General features: G+C 38.1%; 5 protein-coding genes and 1 long non-coding RNA gene across 7 annotated transcripts; 3 read left to right on the top strand and 3 right to left on the bottom strand.

Moving 5' to 3' along the window:
• The first annotated feature begins 378 nt into the window (after nt 1-378).
• On the top strand, nt 379-2,746 carry CGLD27 (DUF1230 family protein (DUF1230)). The gene is made up of 7 exons (NM_126137.4): nt 379-828; nt 900-1,052; nt 1,140-1,217; nt 1,307-1,402; nt 1,804-1,839; nt 1,929-2,110; nt 2,189-2,746. Exons 1-7 carry the CDS (start codon nt 553-555, stop codon nt 2,349-2,351), a joined length of 984 nt encoding a protein of 327 aa, NP_201538.1. The 5' UTR covers nt 379-552; the 3' UTR covers nt 2,352-2,746.
• Nucleotides 2,747-3,162: 416 nt separating this feature from the next.
• AT5G09875 lies at nt 3,163-3,465 on the bottom strand. Its single transcript, NR_143244.1, has one exon. It is a non-coding gene; the product is annotated as an other RNA (long non-coding RNA).
• Nucleotides 3,466-5,167: 1,702 nt separating this feature from the next.
• Nucleotides 5,168-8,127, top strand: ARA12 (Subtilase family protein). Its single transcript, NM_126136.3, has one exon. The coding sequence runs from the start codon at nt 5,553-5,555 to the stop codon at nt 7,824-7,826; it is 2,274 nt and encodes a 757-aa protein (NP_569048.1). The 5' UTR covers nt 5,168-5,552; the 3' UTR covers nt 7,827-8,127.
• Nucleotides 8,128-10,298: 2,171 nt separating this feature from the next.
• Nucleotides 10,299-11,728, top strand: AT5G67350 (uncharacterized protein). The gene has a single exon (NM_126135.3). It carries the CDS (start codon nt 10,589-10,591, stop codon nt 11,495-11,497), a length of 909 nt encoding a protein of 302 aa, NP_201536.1. The 5' UTR covers nt 10,299-10,588; the 3' UTR covers nt 11,498-11,728.
• A 442-nt stretch (nt 11,729-12,170) lies between these two features.
• On the bottom strand, nt 12,171-15,623 carry AT5G67340 (ARM repeat superfamily protein). Of its 2 annotated transcripts, NM_126134.5 has the most exons (6): nt 15,393-15,623; nt 15,017-15,088; nt 14,639-14,920; nt 14,450-14,566; nt 12,712-14,370; nt 12,171-12,627 (listed from the first exon to the last, which is right to left on the bottom strand). In NM_126134.5, the coding sequence occupies exons 2-6, from the start codon at nt 15,020-15,022 to the stop codon at nt 12,568-12,570; spliced, it is 2,124 nt and encodes a 707-aa protein (NP_201535.3). In that variant the 5' UTR covers nt 15,023-15,088; nt 15,393-15,623; the 3' UTR covers nt 12,171-12,567. The 2 variants fall into 2 exon arrangements, with proteins under 2 accessions (NP_201535.3, NP_001332230.1); NM_001345821.1 differs by lacking the exon at nt 15,393-15,623 and having other exon boundaries at nt 12,318-12,627; nt 15,017-15,172.
• Nucleotides 15,624-16,120: 497 nt separating this feature from the next.
• NRAMP4 (natural resistance associated macrophage protein 4) lies at nt 16,121-18,752 on the bottom strand. The gene is made up of 3 exons (NM_126133.4): nt 17,673-18,752; nt 17,399-17,535; nt 16,121-17,315 (listed from the first exon to the last, which is right to left on the bottom strand). Exons 1-3 carry the CDS (start codon nt 18,194-18,196, stop codon nt 16,438-16,440), a joined length of 1,539 nt encoding a protein of 512 aa, NP_201534.1. The 5' UTR covers nt 18,197-18,752; the 3' UTR covers nt 16,121-16,437.
• Between the last annotated feature and the right edge of the window lie 75 nt (nt 18,753-18,827).

The following is an 18,827-nucleotide window of genomic DNA, read 5'->3' as shown; positions in this document are numbered from 1 at the left end:
ATGGGCCATTTAATAAAAGCCAATTAAGTAAAACGGGGCCATAGTGGCCCAATGAAATTTTCTTCATACATTAGTATTAAATAATTAACTATTCATTGGAAAACAAATAACCACTTGCACTATAAGCGAGTTATCACCACGCGCCTCAAATCTGTAGGTTAACCCCTTTTGAAATTAGCCATTTTTGGATATTTGAGAAAATTAAGCGCGTCTGCCTCGTTATTTTTGCATTATGGGCTCCTCGTTTTGTGATTGATATATGACTGAAATGGGCCATTTAATAAAAGCCAATTAAGTAAAACGGGGCCTGAGTGGCCCAATGAAATTTTAGTTTATTACTGAGAGAGGCTTGTGGAAACACGAGAGAATGCGTGCAAGGGAGCATGTGCCACGTGGCGAGAGAGTGACGCCACAAGTGGCAGAAGAAACCAAAACTAAACTGATTATTATTATTTCTGGCTCTGTTTTGCTTGCCGTGTATCAGGTGCTCTGCTCCACTTACCTTTAATCTTCAATCAACGGTACTCTCAGGAACAGGAATCAGATCGAGCAATGCTCAGGTTAATCGTTAATTACCCTCTGATTCCCAAGATATCCCACCGGGTTTGTAGTAACAGTAGTAGTAAGCTCGGGAGTTACTATGATTCTTCGTCGATCATAAAATATGGCGGAATCAGCGATGTTGTTGGTAAGAAGCAGGAGCTTTTTCTAAGTGTTTCGGTGAAAGCAGTGGAAGACAAAGGTAACAATGGAGGTGGAAGCATGAGTTTCTCGGGTCAAAGCTGGGATCCTAGTTCCGAGATTGAAGTTCCTTCAGACCAAAGACCCGTAAGTAAATCTCTTTTGTTTTTCTTTCCTGATTCTAGAGTAATGATGAGATTTTTGGTTTGGGTTTATAGGTGAATGAGTATTCGTCTCTAAAGGAAGGAATGTTGTATTCATGGGGAGAATTGGGTCCAAGCGAATTCTTTATTCGTCTAGGTGGTCTTTGGTTGGTCACTTTCACTGTTCTTGGAGTTCCTGTTGCAGCTGCTAGCTTTAATCCTTCCAGAGTGAGATTTTTTGAAACAGGGCCTTTGCAACAAGATTTATTTAGTACAGCTAATAATATATATGTTCTTTGCAAAAATATGTTGCAGGAGCCTTTGAGATTTATTCTAGCTGCAGGGACTGGAACTTTATTTCTCGTTTCTTTGATTGTCTTGAGAATTTATCTGGTATTGAACTTTCCCAGCTTTCTCTCCAAAGAGGTCTCACTTGTTCTGAGCTCCATTGATTTGTTCTTGACTTTTGGTATATATTATAGGGGTGGAGCTATGTTGGAGATAGACTACTTTCTGCAGTTATACCTTACGAAGAGAGTGGATGGTATGATGGACAAATGTGGGTCAAACCACCTGAGGTTAGCAACTTATAACTTCTTTTGTTTAGCTAATCTACAGGAAAAATATAGAAAATCAATCTTATCACCTACCAAGTTATCACATGTTTTCATAGTTCTAGTCATTTGTGGTAGCTTGGAATTGAAAGTTCTGATTTTGATAGTTTCCCATAACTGAGCTTGTTGGGAATATACCTCAGTATGCAAAGCAAAATCTATTCTAAAACATTGTAAAAGCTAGTAGATCAATGGATCGAAGCACTGCCAAGTTATCACCGGTTCCTGAATTCTTAGCATGTTCTATTATTGACACTATACATGAACATATGTGGTCAAAATGCATCTTTGACTCCTGATTGACTAGCAGAATCGAAGAACTAAGCAACTGGTTAATTGCTGTGCCCTTGCATTTGTGTTTTCAGGTGTTGGCTCGCGACAGGTTGTTGGGTTCTTACAAGGTAACAACAATACACAAACAATGTTCCTTATTCAATACTGCAGAAAGCAAACAAACAAACAAAAATCAGGAAATTTATATGATTTTTAGGTGAAGCCAGTGATCAAGATGCTCAAACAAACATTAATCGGAACAGGAGCTTTACTCGTTTCAGCATTCGTGCTATTCGTTTTCGCAACACCAGTCGAGGATTTCTTTAAAACCACTCTAGGATCTACAGAAAACCAACCAGAAGTTTCCATTTCAAGAACCAGCAACAAGTTCAATATAAGGTAAGGAGATGGATAAGTATTTTTGGTATTTAAGAAACAAAAAAAAAAACTCATCTCTTTCACTATAAAAATTTGCAGAAAAGAACAATTGCTTCGACTACCCGTAGATGTTGTGACTGACGATGATCTGGCAGCAGCCGCGGCTGAGGCTGCGGATGGAAGACCTGTCTATTGCAGAGACCGGTACTACCGTGCATTAGCAGGTGGTCAATACTGCAAATGGGAAGATCTTGTTAAATAGTTGTCACACTAATAGAATACCAACACACATACTACAGTATGTAATTTTTGCTTAAAATGGCTTTAAAAGCCTCATGAATTATCCACTCATTCATCACTAGAAATTGAGTTATCCATACATATATCACTGAACTGAGTGGAACACATGGGCCAGTGAATGCTAATAACTCAAGGCCCGTTTTAAGGGTTTAGGTATTCCATTAACGGCCCACTAACTTTAACAGTTAAAGGCCGAAGGCAAAAATGTTCCTCAAATAAATATTTGGTAGGCACCACTCAGTTCAATTTCCAAAACAAGAAAAAGCGTGGTCCAATTAAAAACCCTGATATATAGTATTATTTCTATTTTTAATTTAAAGAGAAAGAAAAAAACAAGAGTCAAATACTCATCGTGGCATTATCAGTAAGAGTCCAATAAAATGGACCAACCTGCCAGCTTCTGCTGTTTCTGTATTTTTAATTTAATTTTCTCTATTCCTAAAAATAAAGTTAATGAAAGAAAACGAATCATTGTAATGGTTAATTTTAATTATATGGATGGGACTGTAGTTAGGTCTGATATAAAGACACGTTAATTCATGTCGTACAATACGAATCAAAGTCTCTAATTGCCACACACACGTTTTTGTATGGATCCCAACCGTCAAAGCATTTGTTAGTTTGATGTATTCCACGAGACCCATAGAGTTATCCGAAAAGTAGTTCGTTATACACATTCTCTCAGTTCTTTTAGATGTTTTGAGGTTTTTCTAATAATAATAATATTATAAAATTACGGAAGATGATAATGTAAGAAATTGTAGCTGATAAAACCTGCAAAATCACGAGAACAATGTACCATTATTATCTGATGTAATCAACTTGCTGAGTAAGTAAGATGAAGCATTTAATGGAAGACCGTGACATACATTTTGATGTAAAAGTAATCACATAAAGACTGCTACTACTCTGAATAAAGTGTGTACATGGATGTTATAAAAAAACAAAAGAGAAAGTGTGTACATTAAGACATTTGGATGTATAATGCGGACATGCAGATAAGCAGCATATACAAACAGAAGAGAGTCACGAGTACCTAGATTCTTGCATAAACACTACGTAGTTCGAGGTGAGACAAAATTGTTGACTCCACCAGTAATGGATACATCGCCTTGTAGGGTATCGTATCGTTTTCTATAAATTTAACCGGACTCAACACGCACCGTACCGTACTCGAGAGAACCGGACGTTAATCGATTAGTCGGTTTAATAATATTTTCTTACAGAGATCCTTGAATATTGAAAAGAACTCGACTTTGAATATATATCTACAAGGTGAGGAAACAGATTAAAGTATTAGTGTAAGATGTATTAGGCAGGAATTGGTATGATGTGTCGTTGGGAAAAAAAGATGGATTATATGATGTTTATAGAGGATTTGATTAATAGTAGTACTAAGTAATAATTAATTACAAGGTTATAGTAAAGGTCACATGTCGCGAATTAATATCTACTTGTTGCGACTCAGCTGTCCTAACTGTCATAATTGAATCAATGAATAATACATCTCAAGTTCATTAAATGGAGAAAAATAGAAAACTTGCTAATTTCATATGTTTACTCTGAAAACGTAGATGTTGTCATATTTTTGCAATATAGTTTCCAGTTAAATCAAAATTAATGTCGATTAAAAAAAAAAGGTTACAAAGATTTTCATGATTAGTTTGTACTTAAACATCAAGCCTTCTAATGGCTATGTTGTTTTGAAGTATAAAATGTCATTAATCTTTGGAAATCGGACGGATGAGGATGGTTTGGAGGAGTGTCAAGTTTGCTTTAGCTTTGTCTTTTGCAGAGAAAGAGATGAGGTTCGATTTCATAAGTAATAAAAACGATATTAGAGATCTGGGAAATGGCACGTTATGACACGTGGGCCATAATCCCAAAAGCTGTGCTTAGATCCAAATCAAGTCTTATGCGTGTTCGCACTTGTATCATCGGTTACATTGCTATCTTCTTTATAGTCATTAATACCAAAATAAATTAGTGTAGAGGAGATGTAGTACTCAGATAAGTTAATATCATGAAAATTTGTTACACGCGTGAATCATAATTTTTATATTTTTAGTGGTTCGCTATTTCCATGGTTTTTCCTATTGATATGATGATTTTCAATGGGAACAGTTAACCCCGAGCCAAGCAAGACCAAGCTATTTTTTGCTTAAACTAAACCGAAAAGGCGAAATCATATTACGTATTAGCTCAATATAACATTTTATTTGGACCCTAATAAAACCTACGCATTGAACTAACCATCCCTATATTAATTAACGTGTAGAACAGTTTTGGAGAGCCTTTAATAACTATTTTTGTTTTGAACAGTTCACTTTAGATTGGCTAAATTAGGTTGTAACCACTTCTGTTGGTATTAGCTTAAACATTAAACCAAAAGTAAACTATATTTTGTTTTGACTTTAGAGTGGACAGTTTTTATTAGACTGATTCATATCGAAATTCATAATACTTGGTTATTAAATCATACCTACAAAGTACGCATTTACGTAATGCATTCGTGAGTCATGGGCCACTTAATTAGTCATTTCCAACTCCTTGTTACAAGGTCGATTATTTCGTAACGTATAGAACAAAGTGTATGGAAACCAACGTAATATGTAAACTTGGACGAGAGAGAGGACAAACAAACAAATACTACTAGTCTTCTACTAGCTAATACACAATTAAAAAAGGCTATATTCAATTAATCATAATGGTTTTCGAACGGCAAACCAACACCATGATGGTTTTCTTCTGAATCACATGGCATGATGATTCTATCACTGTACCATCTTTATATTCTTATACCAATCACAGTAACAATTAGATAGAAAAACACCGATGAAAATAAGTATCTCGAGACGATATAGTAAGCAGAATCTCGAGACAACAATATACGAAAATTCTACCGTATACTGTGTAGAGTACACTCATGTGAACAGAACACAAGTCTAAGTACTAAATTAACGACTAATTAATAAAAAGAGAAGGAAAAAAACAAAAGAATAGTCATCACTGTCAAAAAGAAGAAGAGTGGACACAACAGAGTCTCTCTAATGATTCCTTCGTACGCATCCTCATCTTCTTCTTCTTCTCTCTTCTACTGTATTTAAACACTCTCTCGTCTTCTCCTTGGATCCAGAGAGAGACACAACACACCATCTCAATCATGTCTTCTTCGTTTCTCTCCTCCACTGCTTTCTTCCTCCTCCTTTGTCTAGGATTCTGCCACGTGTCCTCTTCCTCCTCCGACCAAGGAACTTACATCGTTCACATGGCTAAATCTCAGATGCCGTCGTCTTTCGACCTCCACTCTAACTGGTACGATTCATCTCTCAGATCTATCTCCGACTCAGCCGAATTGCTCTACACTTACGAGAACGCGATTCATGGATTCTCAACACGGCTAACTCAAGAAGAAGCCGACTCGCTCATGACTCAACCTGGTGTTATCTCCGTTTTACCGGAGCACCGTTACGAGCTACACACCACTCGTACTCCTCTCTTCCTCGGTCTCGACGAACACACCGCAGATCTGTTCCCTGAAGCCGGCTCTTACAGCGACGTCGTCGTCGGAGTTCTCGATACCGGAGTTTGGCCCGAGAGTAAAAGCTACTCCGACGAAGGATTCGGTCCTATTCCTTCCTCCTGGAAAGGCGGATGCGAGGCCGGAACCAATTTCACCGCTTCTCTCTGTAACCGTAAACTAATCGGAGCAAGATTCTTCGCTCGTGGTTACGAATCAACGATGGGACCAATCGATGAATCTAAAGAATCAAGATCTCCTAGAGACGACGACGGTCACGGAACTCACACCTCATCGACCGCCGCTGGATCCGTCGTTGAAGGAGCTAGCTTATTAGGCTACGCTTCAGGAACAGCTCGTGGTATGGCTCCACGCGCTCGTGTCGCTGTTTACAAAGTCTGTTGGCTCGGTGGTTGTTTCAGCTCAGATATTTTAGCTGCAATCGATAAAGCCATCGCCGATAACGTCAATGTCCTGTCGATGTCACTCGGCGGTGGAATGTCGGATTATTATAGAGACGGTGTTGCGATCGGAGCATTCGCCGCCATGGAAAGAGGGATTTTAGTATCTTGCTCAGCTGGTAATGCTGGTCCGAGTAGTTCTAGTTTATCAAACGTAGCTCCATGGATCACAACTGTTGGTGCTGGTACTTTAGATCGTGATTTTCCGGCGCTTGCGATTCTCGGTAACGGCAAGAATTTCACCGGAGTTTCTTTGTTTAAAGGAGAAGCTTTACCGGATAAATTGTTGCCGTTTATTTACGCTGGGAATGCTAGTAATGCTACTAATGGTAATCTCTGTATGACCGGAACTTTGATCCCGGAGAAAGTAAAGGGGAAGATTGTGATGTGTGATAGAGGAATTAATGCTAGAGTTCAGAAAGGTGATGTGGTTAAAGCAGCAGGTGGAGTTGGAATGATTCTGGCTAACACTGCGGCGAATGGTGAAGAGCTTGTTGCGGATGCTCATTTGTTACCGGCGACCACCGTTGGTGAAAAAGCCGGTGATATAATCCGGCATTACGTGACTACTGATCCTAATCCCACCGCTTCGATTTCAATCTTAGGAACAGTCGTCGGTGTTAAACCATCTCCGGTTGTCGCAGCGTTTAGCTCACGTGGACCGAATTCGATTACACCGAATATTCTTAAACCGGATCTGATCGCTCCTGGAGTAAACATCCTCGCCGCGTGGACCGGTGCTGCTGGACCAACCGGACTCGCTTCCGATTCTCGCCGCGTGGAGTTCAATATCATCTCTGGGACGTCGATGTCTTGCCCTCACGTTAGTGGTTTAGCGGCGCTTCTCAAGTCGGTGCATCCTGAATGGAGCCCGGCGGCGATTAGATCGGCGCTTATGACCACCGCTTACAAAACCTACAAAGACGGTAAACCGTTACTCGACATCGCGACAGGGAAGCCTTCGACGCCGTTCGATCACGGTGCAGGACACGTGTCACCAACAACTGCCACTAATCCAGGACTCATCTACGATCTAACGACGGAGGATTACTTAGGCTTCCTCTGCGCATTGAATTACACATCGCCGCAAATTCGAAGTGTCTCGAGACGTAATTACACTTGCGATCCGAGTAAATCGTACTCGGTCGCTGATTTGAACTACCCGTCGTTCGCCGTTAACGTTGATGGAGTCGGTGCGTATAAGTACACGCGCACGGTGACGAGCGTGGGAGGAGCTGGGACTTACTCGGTTAAAGTAACTTCGGAGACGACAGGAGTCAAGATTTCGGTTGAACCGGCGGTTTTGAATTTCAAGGAAGCTAACGAGAAAAAATCGTATACGGTGACGTTTACTGTAGACTCGTCGAAGCCGTCTGGATCTAACAGCTTTGGGAGTATTGAATGGTCGGATGGGAAACACGTGGTGGGAAGTCCCGTGGCGATTAGCTGGACATAGTCGTAAATTATGAGAAATGAAAGGGGTTTTATGGAAAAGAAAAGGTGTTTACAGATTTATTGTAATGCCGTTTTTAGATACGAAGAAACCTCTGTTTAGCAAAAACGACATGCAGTCTGTTAAGACTTGCCTAGTTTGTTTTTGGGATGTCTTGCTGTTTTTAATTTTAAAAAGAAATATATTCTCCGGCTACAACAGTAGCTGGGTCTCTCTAGGTGTTTTATCATGTGACTTGAAATAGTTAATGAAGAGAAAATGTTTGAAAAAATAAAAAGTTAATACAAAAAGTCAACGATTAATTACCACACCATATACTTGAGATAGTATTAAGATGTTTCTATCAACTAAGCTATAAAAGTGTATATACCGTAAATAACCAAAGTAGAGTTTCTGAATTATGAAACTTTACCATAGGCATCCAGAGATTATCAATGATTAGATTTGCTGGTGAGAAAACTCTTTTCTGTCACACAAAAAAAAAACTAATAGAAAAGCATGATAGATTTCGGTCAATTTATGGGCTTTACAAGGACCGTATAATATAATGGGCTCATTTGGCCTTATTATCAGTTTCCAATATTTTCCCAAGCACTTGTGGAACTATTTTTCCTGTAAATTTCTCACCACTTCAAGAAAATCGAATTGTATAATATATGTTTTCAGACTTCAATAAATGTATTTTTCTTAAACTAAATGGTGGATTTATTTAATGTCTAAGTTAACGATTGTCAGAGATGATAGTGATTACACACACTCCACAAGTCTAATTTGTATCATGCCTTCCATGGCCAATGTTTTTTCACGTTGCATGATTCTAAACATCTTTAGACTTCGAAGCCAAATATTAGGCGCACGATTAACGATATCCACATGCGAAAATTAAATACGCATTATGTAGTTATATACACATGTGTGTGCATTCGTTAACATTTAGTATGTGTAATATGTGCAGTTCGATATTTTGAATTTATTATACAAAATTAGACGCCAAACCAAAATTAACAAAACAAAAAGTGTGTTAAAGGTATCATTTACGTGATAACGTCCCAATGCAGATTAACAGGAAGTGATTGAAAAGTATCACTTATTAAGTACCACCAATAAGTGAAAAAATAATGCGATTATGAGATTAGAAGATGTGTATAAAGAAAAAGTATAAACGACAATATGATACGTCGTTTCTTGCGGCCCTTTAATCATACAAAACAAAACAATGGCATAAGCGACGCATGAGTCACAAGCAATGAACAATAGTGGCCATCATCTTAATAAATAAAAAGTTGACAAAAACATTTTCTTGTTTTGATTTGCACCGCAAGTTTCAACTATTTTTGGTACCACCCTCTCTATTTTTGCTTTTTAAGTCAAAATCTTTTATAATTATACAATTTCGATCTAGACGTATCATATGATTTCAAATCCATTCTACCTTTTATTTTGTATGTGACAATATTGTCTTGACTCGCGGTGTAAAGTTCTTTTCTCATGAAACTTTTATCCTTCTGGAATTTGATACATCAATATATAACTTATCATTTATATAAATGCAAAGAGTCATTTTCATTTTATTTATAGTTTGTAATTATATATGTAGTCAAAGTCTAATGTTTCTACAACTTAAGGGAAACAATTGTAGACCATTAATACGCGTTTGACAAAAAAAATAGATCAAACTCCTAATTTCTAGCTACATTTCAATTAGAAGGATCTTTTCTGCATAACTTTCTGTCTCTTCTCTGTTACTAAAACATGGAAATGATACTTGATCTATCCTCCCACGCATATGTAAAAACAAAATTAAAACGCTCGTAATTAACAACAAAACACCAAAAGCAATGATAAAAATTTACTAAGAATCATGATAAAATGTATGCATGTTGAAGATGATGGTGATGGTGCTGGGTAAAGTGTACCCATCGCGTGCCAGAAATAGTGGCCTAGGCCCACTCCTCCACAGACCCAACCTTCTAAGCTATTCTTATTCTTATTATTATTTTCTTGGTTTTTCAGTTTGGTAATATTTATGTTTTCAATTTATCGGAAAAAGTAAGGTAGAAATAAATAAAAGCAAAAGGCTGCCATATCTTACAGCCTTTCAGCTTTATCATGTGTGTTCTTTTTCTTCCTTAAAAAACCCATAGCAATATAAGCATTTTAATACGCTTTGTTATAATAAATTGTGGCTAAAATTAAGGTTTTAAAATTTAAATGACATATGGACAGTTTTGAAACAGACTAGTCTTGTGCATATGCAAGTTGACCATTTAAAAAAAAAATCAGTCTAAGCATTATTTTCAGGATTCAAAATTAGGCAAGAGAACAAAACACAAATAAATAACAAATTTTGACCATGCTGTCACTTTACTGTATACAATGGTCACGATACTGATAGAGAAAAGGTAAGGAGAAAAAAAACCGTGTCTAGTAAACTAGGACTCATACTTCTCATGATTTTCTATTTTTGGTTAAAATTTCTACAACATAAATAAAAAAGAAAAATAACTTTTTCTTTTATTACGATTGCTTATGTCTCGCTCCAAGTATATAAAGATGTATAAATACATGCAATTATATGTATCAAGGACTATAGGTTATGTGAGAAATAACAATAATAATAAAAGGTTATAGTCGTATTTGACTTTTCCAAAAGAAACTTCTCTTCTTGTCTTCTTTAAATATTCAAATTCGTCTTCCTCTCTTTCGTTAATGTGTTTAATTTAAAATTTTGTACCTCTCTGTCTCTTCGTTGGGAAGCTTCGAAAATGGCGATGACTTGTACGGAAGACGATGACAAAACCCTTTTGATCTCTCATCGCTATCAAGAAGACGACGATGACGTAGAAGAAGAAGAAGAAGAAGAAGCTTTGTCTCTGTGTGATTTGCCGAACGAGAAGGGCGAATTACGATCGATTGTCAAAGAAGAAGATGAAGAATTCGATTCCGGATTTGAATTTGGAATCGGGTCATCGTTTCGAGCCGGGTCGGATTCATGTGAACCAGCTCCGGAGATGAGTACAGCTGATGAATTATTCTTCAAAGGCCGAATTCTGCCGTTACGTCACTCCGTCAGTTTAGACGCCGGACTTAACGAGCCGACCCGGTTGATTACAAGATCCGAGTCGGTTGAATTCAGACGAACCGGAATTATTAGATCGGACCGGAAAATCAAAAACAATTTCATCGATTATAGTCAACCAAGTCCACAACCACAGATTCGAAGATCATCGAGCATGACGGCTCGTGTGAATTCAATCAGAAACCCTAAATCATCCTCGATTTGGGATTTTCTCAGGCTAGGACTCGTCCGTACACCGGAGATAGAACTCCGAACCACCGCCGGAAACGCGAAATTGTCAGTGAGTCGGAATAGTAGCTGCAGTAGTACAAGCACGAGTTCGAATTCGAAGAAAATAGGATCAGGTGAATCGAGATCGAGGAATAGGAGGAGAAGCTTTATGTTCTCGGATTGTAAATGTTCGGTGTCGACGGAGACGAAGATGGCACCTGTGAAGATTAAAGTGTCCTCCGGTGAGACGGAGGAGAAACAGAGGATGATGGAGAAGAAGACGGCGAAGAAAGAAGAGAAATCGGCGATGGCGAGGAAGAGAACGTTTGAGTGGTTATCACAGGTTGGTTTTGTCGTCGATCATGGAAGACGAACCTTGGTCTGATTTTTATTTTTTCTCAAGAAATAAATTTTAAATGTATTAATCATTTTTGTGTGTTTTAATCATTTTCGTACGTAAATTTCTTTTTGTATGTTAGTGGTAATTGTCAATTATATACTTTTTAGTTTTTTTTTTCGTTTTCATTACATTCTATAAACCTAGAACTAGTTTGGAGCTAATGTACTTGCTAATCTTTAATTTGAGCTTGATTATAAAATGTAATGTTTAGATTTCGAATTTTTGTTTTTTTTCATATTCATCTAGACATGAGAGATGCATACGTATAAATAGTGGCATGAAAGCGAAACATCATAATAAAATAACGAGAATGATGTGAAAGTGATATATCATATAGTTGTGCTTACTTTATACTATTTTGTTTTGGTTATATCCATGATAGATTCTTCTTATAAGGAGTGGTGCTTGGCATGATTAAAGCAATGATGTTTTTATCTAGGACGTCAATTTCTCACCATCATTTCGTATAATATAATGTTTTTTTTTTCTCATTTTATATATTATAGTTTGAATATCAAATCCGCAACTCAAACTCAAAGGCCATTTACTCACTCATGAGCGAGCATAGGGCTAAAGCAATCACCCAATAATAATATTAAGAATTTTTCAGCATAACAATATATGTTTACGTAATCTTATATTAAAACATTATGTTATACGTCACACAGACAATTCATAGTTTATTGAACGTTTAATAACATAAGGGTACGTACATTTGATGACCTATTGTCGCAAAACAACCACATTTTAAATCTAATAACATGTTTTTATTGTTGAAAAATAAAACTTGTTATCACCATCAAATGGGCGGGACCGTCCATCGGTTCAATGTCGAATACAACAATTCAATTTTGAAATATTTGCTTCAATGAGAAAAGAAGAAGAAAATAGCACAGAGAATAATATCCTTTACAAATAAACCAACTATTGATGAAATACTAAAAAAATACACAATCTTTTAGAGGTAACAGTTTCATATTTATATAAGTATCATATATGCAGATGTGTATCATGTATAAGTTAGAACTTAGAACAACCTTTAAGGTAAAGCAAGATCAGCCTCTCCTCTGATTGCTTTGTCTGTGTGCTTTAAAGTACTTCAGAAGATTCTGTGCCTGAAACAAAATCATACAACAGTTATATTACTATAAGAGTCATGAGACATTTACCAAACAAAGAAGAGGAAACAAAAAAAGAACCTTCTCTTTGCCTCTAGCTGTTCCTGATTTAGTAAGTGCCACAAGAGGTGGAATCACTCCTTCTCTTATGACATTGTTGCAGAATTTCGGGCTATGCGTACAAAGCTGCAATAGTGCTGCAGTTGCATTCTCTTTGCCTCTTGCTGAACCTAACTCCACAACTTCCACCAATACCGGTATTCCTCCTTCTTCGCCTATCGCAATCTTTCCTTCTCTAACCGTTGCAAGATTCGCTAGCACCACCACAGCTTTCTCCACCATCCCAAAAGCAGGATCCATCAGTTCAACTAAGTATCTCACTGCTCCAGCTTCGATTACTTTCGTTTTGTTCTCATGGTGTATTGAGAGGTTGAATAAAGCCGTGGCTGCATCTTTCTTCCCACTGAGACTTCCACTTCCTAAGAGGTCAACAAGTGGCTCTATAGCTCCTGCTTCTCCTATCTCTGTCTTGTACTCTTCGATCACCGACAAGCTGAATAGAGTTGCTGCTGAGTTTGCTTTAGCTTCTTCTAAGTATCCTGTTTTGAGAACGTGAATAAGCGGTACGATGGCTCCACTTTCCGCGATGAGGGACTTGTTGTTGTCGTTGATGGATAAGTTTAGTAAGCAAGTCACTGCGTCTGCTTGGATTCTCTCATCCGTTGAGTAAAGAAGACTGACTAACGAAGGGATTGCTTCGCACCGCGCAATGACAATGCGATTGTCTGTACTGTTTCTTGCTAGTATCCTGATTCTAGCTGTGGCCTCTCTCTGTGTATCCAATGAAGAACTCTTGAGATCATCAATGAGTTTCTTCACCTCGGTTTCGATACTTGAACTGCTTCCTGTTTCTCTTACGGTCGCTGGGATGATCCCGGGGTGACGCCAATGCCTCTCTTCTGGAAATTTCCAAGGGGTATTACTCCGTGTCAGTGATCTATCTGCAGCAGCATTGTTGTTTCTTTTGGTTTTGCAAACCACTTCAGAGACAATGCCTGGCGCCGAAGCAGACCTACTAAAGACCTGACGCAGTTCCTCTGCATCTAAAGATTCTGAATGGCCATTCTCTGATGATGAAGCTCTCACTGATTCAACAAGAAGAGGGAATGGCTCACTTGAGTGAATCAACTCCAATGGATCAGGAGGATAGACATTGTTAGTTTCACACCAACTTGCAAGAAAAGCTCTGACAATGAAATTAGGTGTCAAAGTGGTATGAGATAAAGCCTGCCTTGTCTTTGGACAAACCATGAGTCCCATATCGATCCATTTCTGGATAAAAACCCGTTCGAATGTTTGACCAGATGCTACAATGACTGGATCAGTCATAAGCTCAAGAGATAGAGAGCAGCGGAAATCAGAAGGTACGCGTACTGGACAACGTAACTGAGCCTGCTTTATGTCGCTAAGGTACTCATGCATTTGTGTTGTTAGAGAGATCAATCCGTCTAGATACTCGGCTTCGGTGTCATTATCGGTAAGCTCAGCATCCTCCTTCATGTTTGTAAGTACCACACCTTCAACAAGAATCTCCTGGTTGGATCTTAAACCAGTACTCTCGGCAATTTTCACCAGAACCTCTGAAGTAGGTCCAACACCTTTCTTTTGATCTTTTAGAGCTTGATCAATAGTATACGATATTTCGTCTCTTGCCACTAACTTCACCAATTCAATGCACTCCTGCAATATGCAACAAGGAGCCTGATCAATAATAAGATCCTAAAGAAAACTATACACAGAGACAGATCATTGAGTTTACCTCAAAAGAAGGTGAGATCAAGTCAGCAGGCAAATGTTGTTCGCAGTGTTTGAGGAGCTGAAAGACTTCCAAACTGGATTCTCGTAACTTTGATGCTAATGATTCAATTCGAAGAACCTGAAAACAGACAAGAGTTAGCTCAGAAACAGCTATAAATGAAGATGTAAATTCTGTTTTTTGCATACTTACATAAAAGATTCTAGTTGAAAGAGGTTGCCAACTCTGAAACTGTTCTCTAAGTTCATCAACGTATTGAGCTAATTCTTCAAAACCATTGTTAAGCAACTCGCTAGGAGCCGCGTCAGAGTCAATGAGGTTCTCAAGAACAGGCTTGATAAGCTTTCCTATATCTTCTCCTCTGGTGTAGTACTTATGAGCAGGGTTTGAAGATAAATCGTCCATAGATGATAAACTTAGATAGGAGGAGATGTTATCTAGAAGAACTCTTAACCAAGACACCTCCATATGTACCTTCACTTACCAAAACAACAACATGAGTTTATAAATTAGTAAGAAAAACAAAATCAAACCTCGTTTATTTGAGGGCATAGACATTTAGAAACTTACCATCATGTAATGAAATAAATTCGTGAATCAATGAAAAGTTGAGGCAAATATACAAAACCCCTGAAACAAGAACTGCAAGAACACCAAGTAAGAACAAGTTTAGGACATTCAAAGCTAAGCTGAAAATTCAACGAATATAATTGTAACCAATATCATAAAGCTGAGGACAGAATCTGATGCTTAGTCAACCCTCGAGTCAACATAATAAAACCCCAATAAAAAAAACTCTGAATCGAACAAAGAAAACGAAAAAGATTCATTGCTGAGGAAATTAAGCGAACTCTACACAACTTGGAATCTGCAGAAACAACTTTCTAAAAACAGAGATATATGGAACGGGAACAAAGCTTAAGACTACAGAAGAATGATGAATTACCTTGCGGAAATGGCAGTTTCAGCTCTCTCTCTCTCTCTGTCTCTTTATCAGAGAGGACGACGAAGATTAGAACCGTGGAAGCGCGGTAAGACCAAATCATTCATCGTCAAAGATTTTTGTTGCTATTTATTATGAGCTCCATTAATCTCTTAAATAAAGTTTTATCGGTCTACTTAGTCAATTAATAACGATATTTTTGGTGCATACTTTCTCTTAATAAATGCGTTAGACTCGTGGCGGGTTTTGCGTCAAACCTTGTTAGGTAGGTTATGTATTTAAATATTTTAATTTTTGACTTTTTGATGTTTGTTTTTTTGGATTTTGGATTAGGAGAAGCTGCTCCTGTGTTTTTAATTTAATTTGGGGCAGTTAACGAAACTTACGTGATGTATTTAAATACCTCGACTCGACTCGACTCTCGTTTGCCAGGAAATTTTCATTATCAAATGATAAAACTAGCTTCCAGAATTTTTTTTAACTTAAATTTGCAATCAAAGCTTATCGTGGCATCAAAGAAATTGTGCATGAATTTCCCCTAAACGACTAAACATTGTTTGTGACCTTTAAACATCAAATTAAATGCGAGCGCGTTTCCATTAATCTTTGACCATTTCTTCCCCATTTTTGACCATTTTTTTTTTCTCTAAGAAATTCAAAACCAGAGTTCACGTTATTACTTTGAAAAACATCAAGATATCTAAATGTATAAATATTAAGATTTTTTTTTTAACTTATATACTTAAACCCAAAAAAAAAAAATCTATCTAAAAGAAAATGAAATAACGCACATCTGAAGAAGGAACTTCATGTTTACGTTTTATTTCTGCCAAAATTCTAAGAAACGCCGGAAGTTTTACACAAACGATACGATTCGGATTCTTCCAAAGCTATACTCTAAAAACCATAAAACACTATAATACAAATACATCAGGACATTGTTTTGTTACCATACTGAAACTCAACTTTCTATTGTTTGTTTCACTAAAAAGAGCAATCTCTCTTATTCTTATTCTTCAATGAAAAGGTCTCTTTGCTTTTCCTTTACTCACTCATCATCCCTCTGTGGTTCTTTATGTGAAGAAGCCACTAGTTGCCAAGGAGTGTACGTGAGTCCTCGTGAGATAAGGTAAAGTACAAACACAACATAAGCAATTGCGAATATGATCACTGGCACAAGCAAAATCAAATTCGTTGCAGCTCCTGAGAAGAAATCCACCATTAGATACCCATTAATGGCTATCACAAGAGCAGCTACTATCCATGAGATTGTTTGGACTAAAGGTTGAATTTTGAAACTGCCCATGATTTGCTCATTGGAGACCAAGCAAAGGAGTGGGATCACAGCGAAAGGGATCTGAACCGATTGAAGAACGTTTAGCCATTCGTTGAGCTCATCAAGCATAGAATCCGATGAATCAAAGACAAGCGCCACGATCATTGTTGGTATGATTGCACAGCTTCTTGTGATCAAGGCTCTAACCCATTTCTTCATCTTGAGATTCAAGAACCCTCCCATTATAAACTGTCCGGCGTACGTACCTGTGATGGTACTACTCTGACCAGCAGCTAAGACTCCAATCGCCCATATATACAGTATCGGGAAAAACCCACCCCCGTATTTGTCCTGTAAGTACTGTCCAGCATTTGCAAGACCGATGGTGTCCGCTATCTCTGTCCCGTAAAACGACTTGGCAAACACCGTGGTCACAAAGACGTTGATAATGAAAGAAACCGCAAGAGCACCAGTGGATTCAATGGAGTAGTACTTGAGAGCTTCTTTGACCCGGAATCTCTTTTTCGGATCGACTTCTCTGGATTGCACAAGTGCTGAATGCAAGAACACATTGTGAGGCATGATAATACATCCCACAATACCAACAGCTTGTTTGATAGTCCTGGAGCTAAGCTTAGGGACCAATGCTCCTGTTAAAAAACATGAACAGTTACCATTTTTGTACTCCCATCTCCACACACTAGACAAAAGAAAGGAATATTTAGAGTCTCACCAACAAGGAGCTCAGTTCCACTGGGTTTCGTCTGACCAAACATCCAAGCAAATGCAAGAGCCATTGTTGCAATCAAAATAGCAAACACAGCTTCTAGTTTCCTTATTCCATAATTCTCCAAAAATAGAAAGATGAAACTGCAATTAACCCATCACACACAATGTTAGGATCAAAACTAAAGATACCAAACAAACAATAATAAAGAACCCTAAATTCCAAAAATTAGGGTTTTTCCTAAATCAATAACCAAATTGAGAAAAAAAAAAACACTTACCAATCAAGAGCAGTGATAACAACACCAGCCCAAAGAGGAACCAATCCATTAGACAAGATCTTGATAGCTATAGCACTACCAATAACTTCCTGAATATCAGCTCCGATCAAAGCAATCTCCGCCATAATCCAAAGCACCATCCTTGCCCAAGTCGGATACTCTTCTCGACACAACTCCGCCAGATGTCTACCCGTCGCCACACCGAGACGGGCAGATAGAAGTTGAATCAGAAGCCCAATCGCCGTAGCCCACATCAATAGCCAAATCAAAGAGTAACCAGCGATGGCTCCAGCTTGAAGATCGCTCTCGAGATTACCTGGATCGAGGAAAGCGATACTCATCAGAAAACCAGGTCCAGTGAATAGCCAAAGCTTCTTCCATGAGAATTTAGGAGAGTTTCCGGGGTCATCGTCGTAATCAGCGTCTTCTTCTTCGTCGATTCCGACTATGAGAACTTTCTCGGTTTCTTCATAAGCTCTCTCCTCCGATGCTAATAACGGACGCTCTCTATCAGTCTCCGACATATTTCCCGGTAACCGCCGATTCTCAGAGTCGGAATTCAGAAATGCTAAATTCGAAATTGGTGGTGGTGCTGCGACTAAAGTGACGACTATCTTGAAATTTGCAACTGCTTTGTTGCTTTATATATATACTATAATCGACTTAGGGGTAGATAATACCGTTTTATCCAATACTATTACGCCACGTCAGAATAAGAAGTGGCAGTATATGTGAATGGTAAATAAGCGCAGGGATAGATTTGTCAATAAGTCGAGAGAACGTGTAACTTGGGGATTATCGAGTCTTCTTCTTGGGAGTCTCATTATCCTCACACAAAAGTATGGTGCTCAAGGAAATTACTAGTTTGGTCGACCATATTAATGGTGATGATTACAGATTAAAAAATGCGACGTGGTGAACAGAAACAAAAATAAATAAAGGGAATGGGTTAAGTAGAAGTAGAAACGTGTTTGGCCTGGGGGTTACACGAATCCGTCAGCTCTCGCCACGCGCCATCATCCACTTTCACTGTTTCACCCAACGGTTTACTACTACTACATAAAGACACCTTCATAGTTGATGTCCTCATATCTCAATTGCATTACATCACTTTCAATTCAAATCTAGCTTTGTGGTCTAAATTCAAAGATATGG

This window comes from Arabidopsis thaliana, chromosome 5 (genome assembly GCF_000001735.4).
Source record: "Arabidopsis thaliana chromosome 5, partial sequence".
NCBI lineage: Eukaryota > Viridiplantae > Streptophyta > Magnoliopsida > Brassicales > Brassicaceae > Arabidopsis > Arabidopsis thaliana.
Note: the sequence above shows the minus strand (reverse complement) of the source record. Positions and strands in the feature narration are given on the sequence as shown.

Excerpts from the sequence above, each read along its gene's own strand:
- ARA12 (NM_126136.3), top strand. The coding sequence starts at position 5,553 with ATGTCTTCTTCGTTTCTCTCCTCCACTGCTTTCTTCCTCCTCCTTTGT.
- AT5G67350 (NM_126135.3), top strand. The coding sequence starts at position 10,589 with ATGGCGATGACTTGTACGGAAGACGATGACAAAACCCTTTTGATCTCT.
- CGLD27 (NM_126137.4), top strand. The coding sequence starts at position 553 with ATGCTCAGGTTAATCGTTAATTACCCTCTGATTCCCAAGATATCCCAC. Across the intron at positions 829-899 it reads TTCCTTCAGACCAAAGACCC|GTGAATGAGTATTCGTCTCT; the intron begins GTAAGTAAATCT and ends TTGGGTTTATAG. Across the intron at positions 1,053-1,139 it reads CTAGCTTTAATCCTTCCAGA|GAGCCTTTGAGATTTATTCT; the intron begins GTGAGATTTTTT and ends AATATGTTGCAG.
- AT5G67340 (NM_126134.5), bottom strand. Across the intron at positions 14,567-14,638 it reads TTTCAACTAGAATCTTTTAT|GTTCTTCGAATTGAATCATT; the intron begins GTAAGTATGCAA and ends GTCTGTTTTCAG. Across the intron at positions 12,628-12,711 it reads CAGCTAGAGGCAAAGAGAAG|GCACAGAATCTTCTGAAGTA; the intron begins GTTCTTTTTTTG and ends ATTTTGTTTCAG.
- NRAMP4 (NM_126133.4), bottom strand. The coding sequence starts at position 18,196 with ATGTCGGAGACTGATAGAGAGCGTCCGTTATTAGCATCGGAGGAGAGA. Across the intron at positions 17,536-17,672 it reads GTTATCACTGCTCTTGATTG|TTTCATCTTTCTATTTTTGG; the intron begins GTAAGTGTTTTT and ends GGTTAATTGCAG. Across the intron at positions 17,316-17,398 it reads TGGAACTGAGCTCCTTGTTG|GAGCATTGGTCCCTAAGCTT; the intron begins GTGAGACTCTAA and ends GTTTTTTAACAG.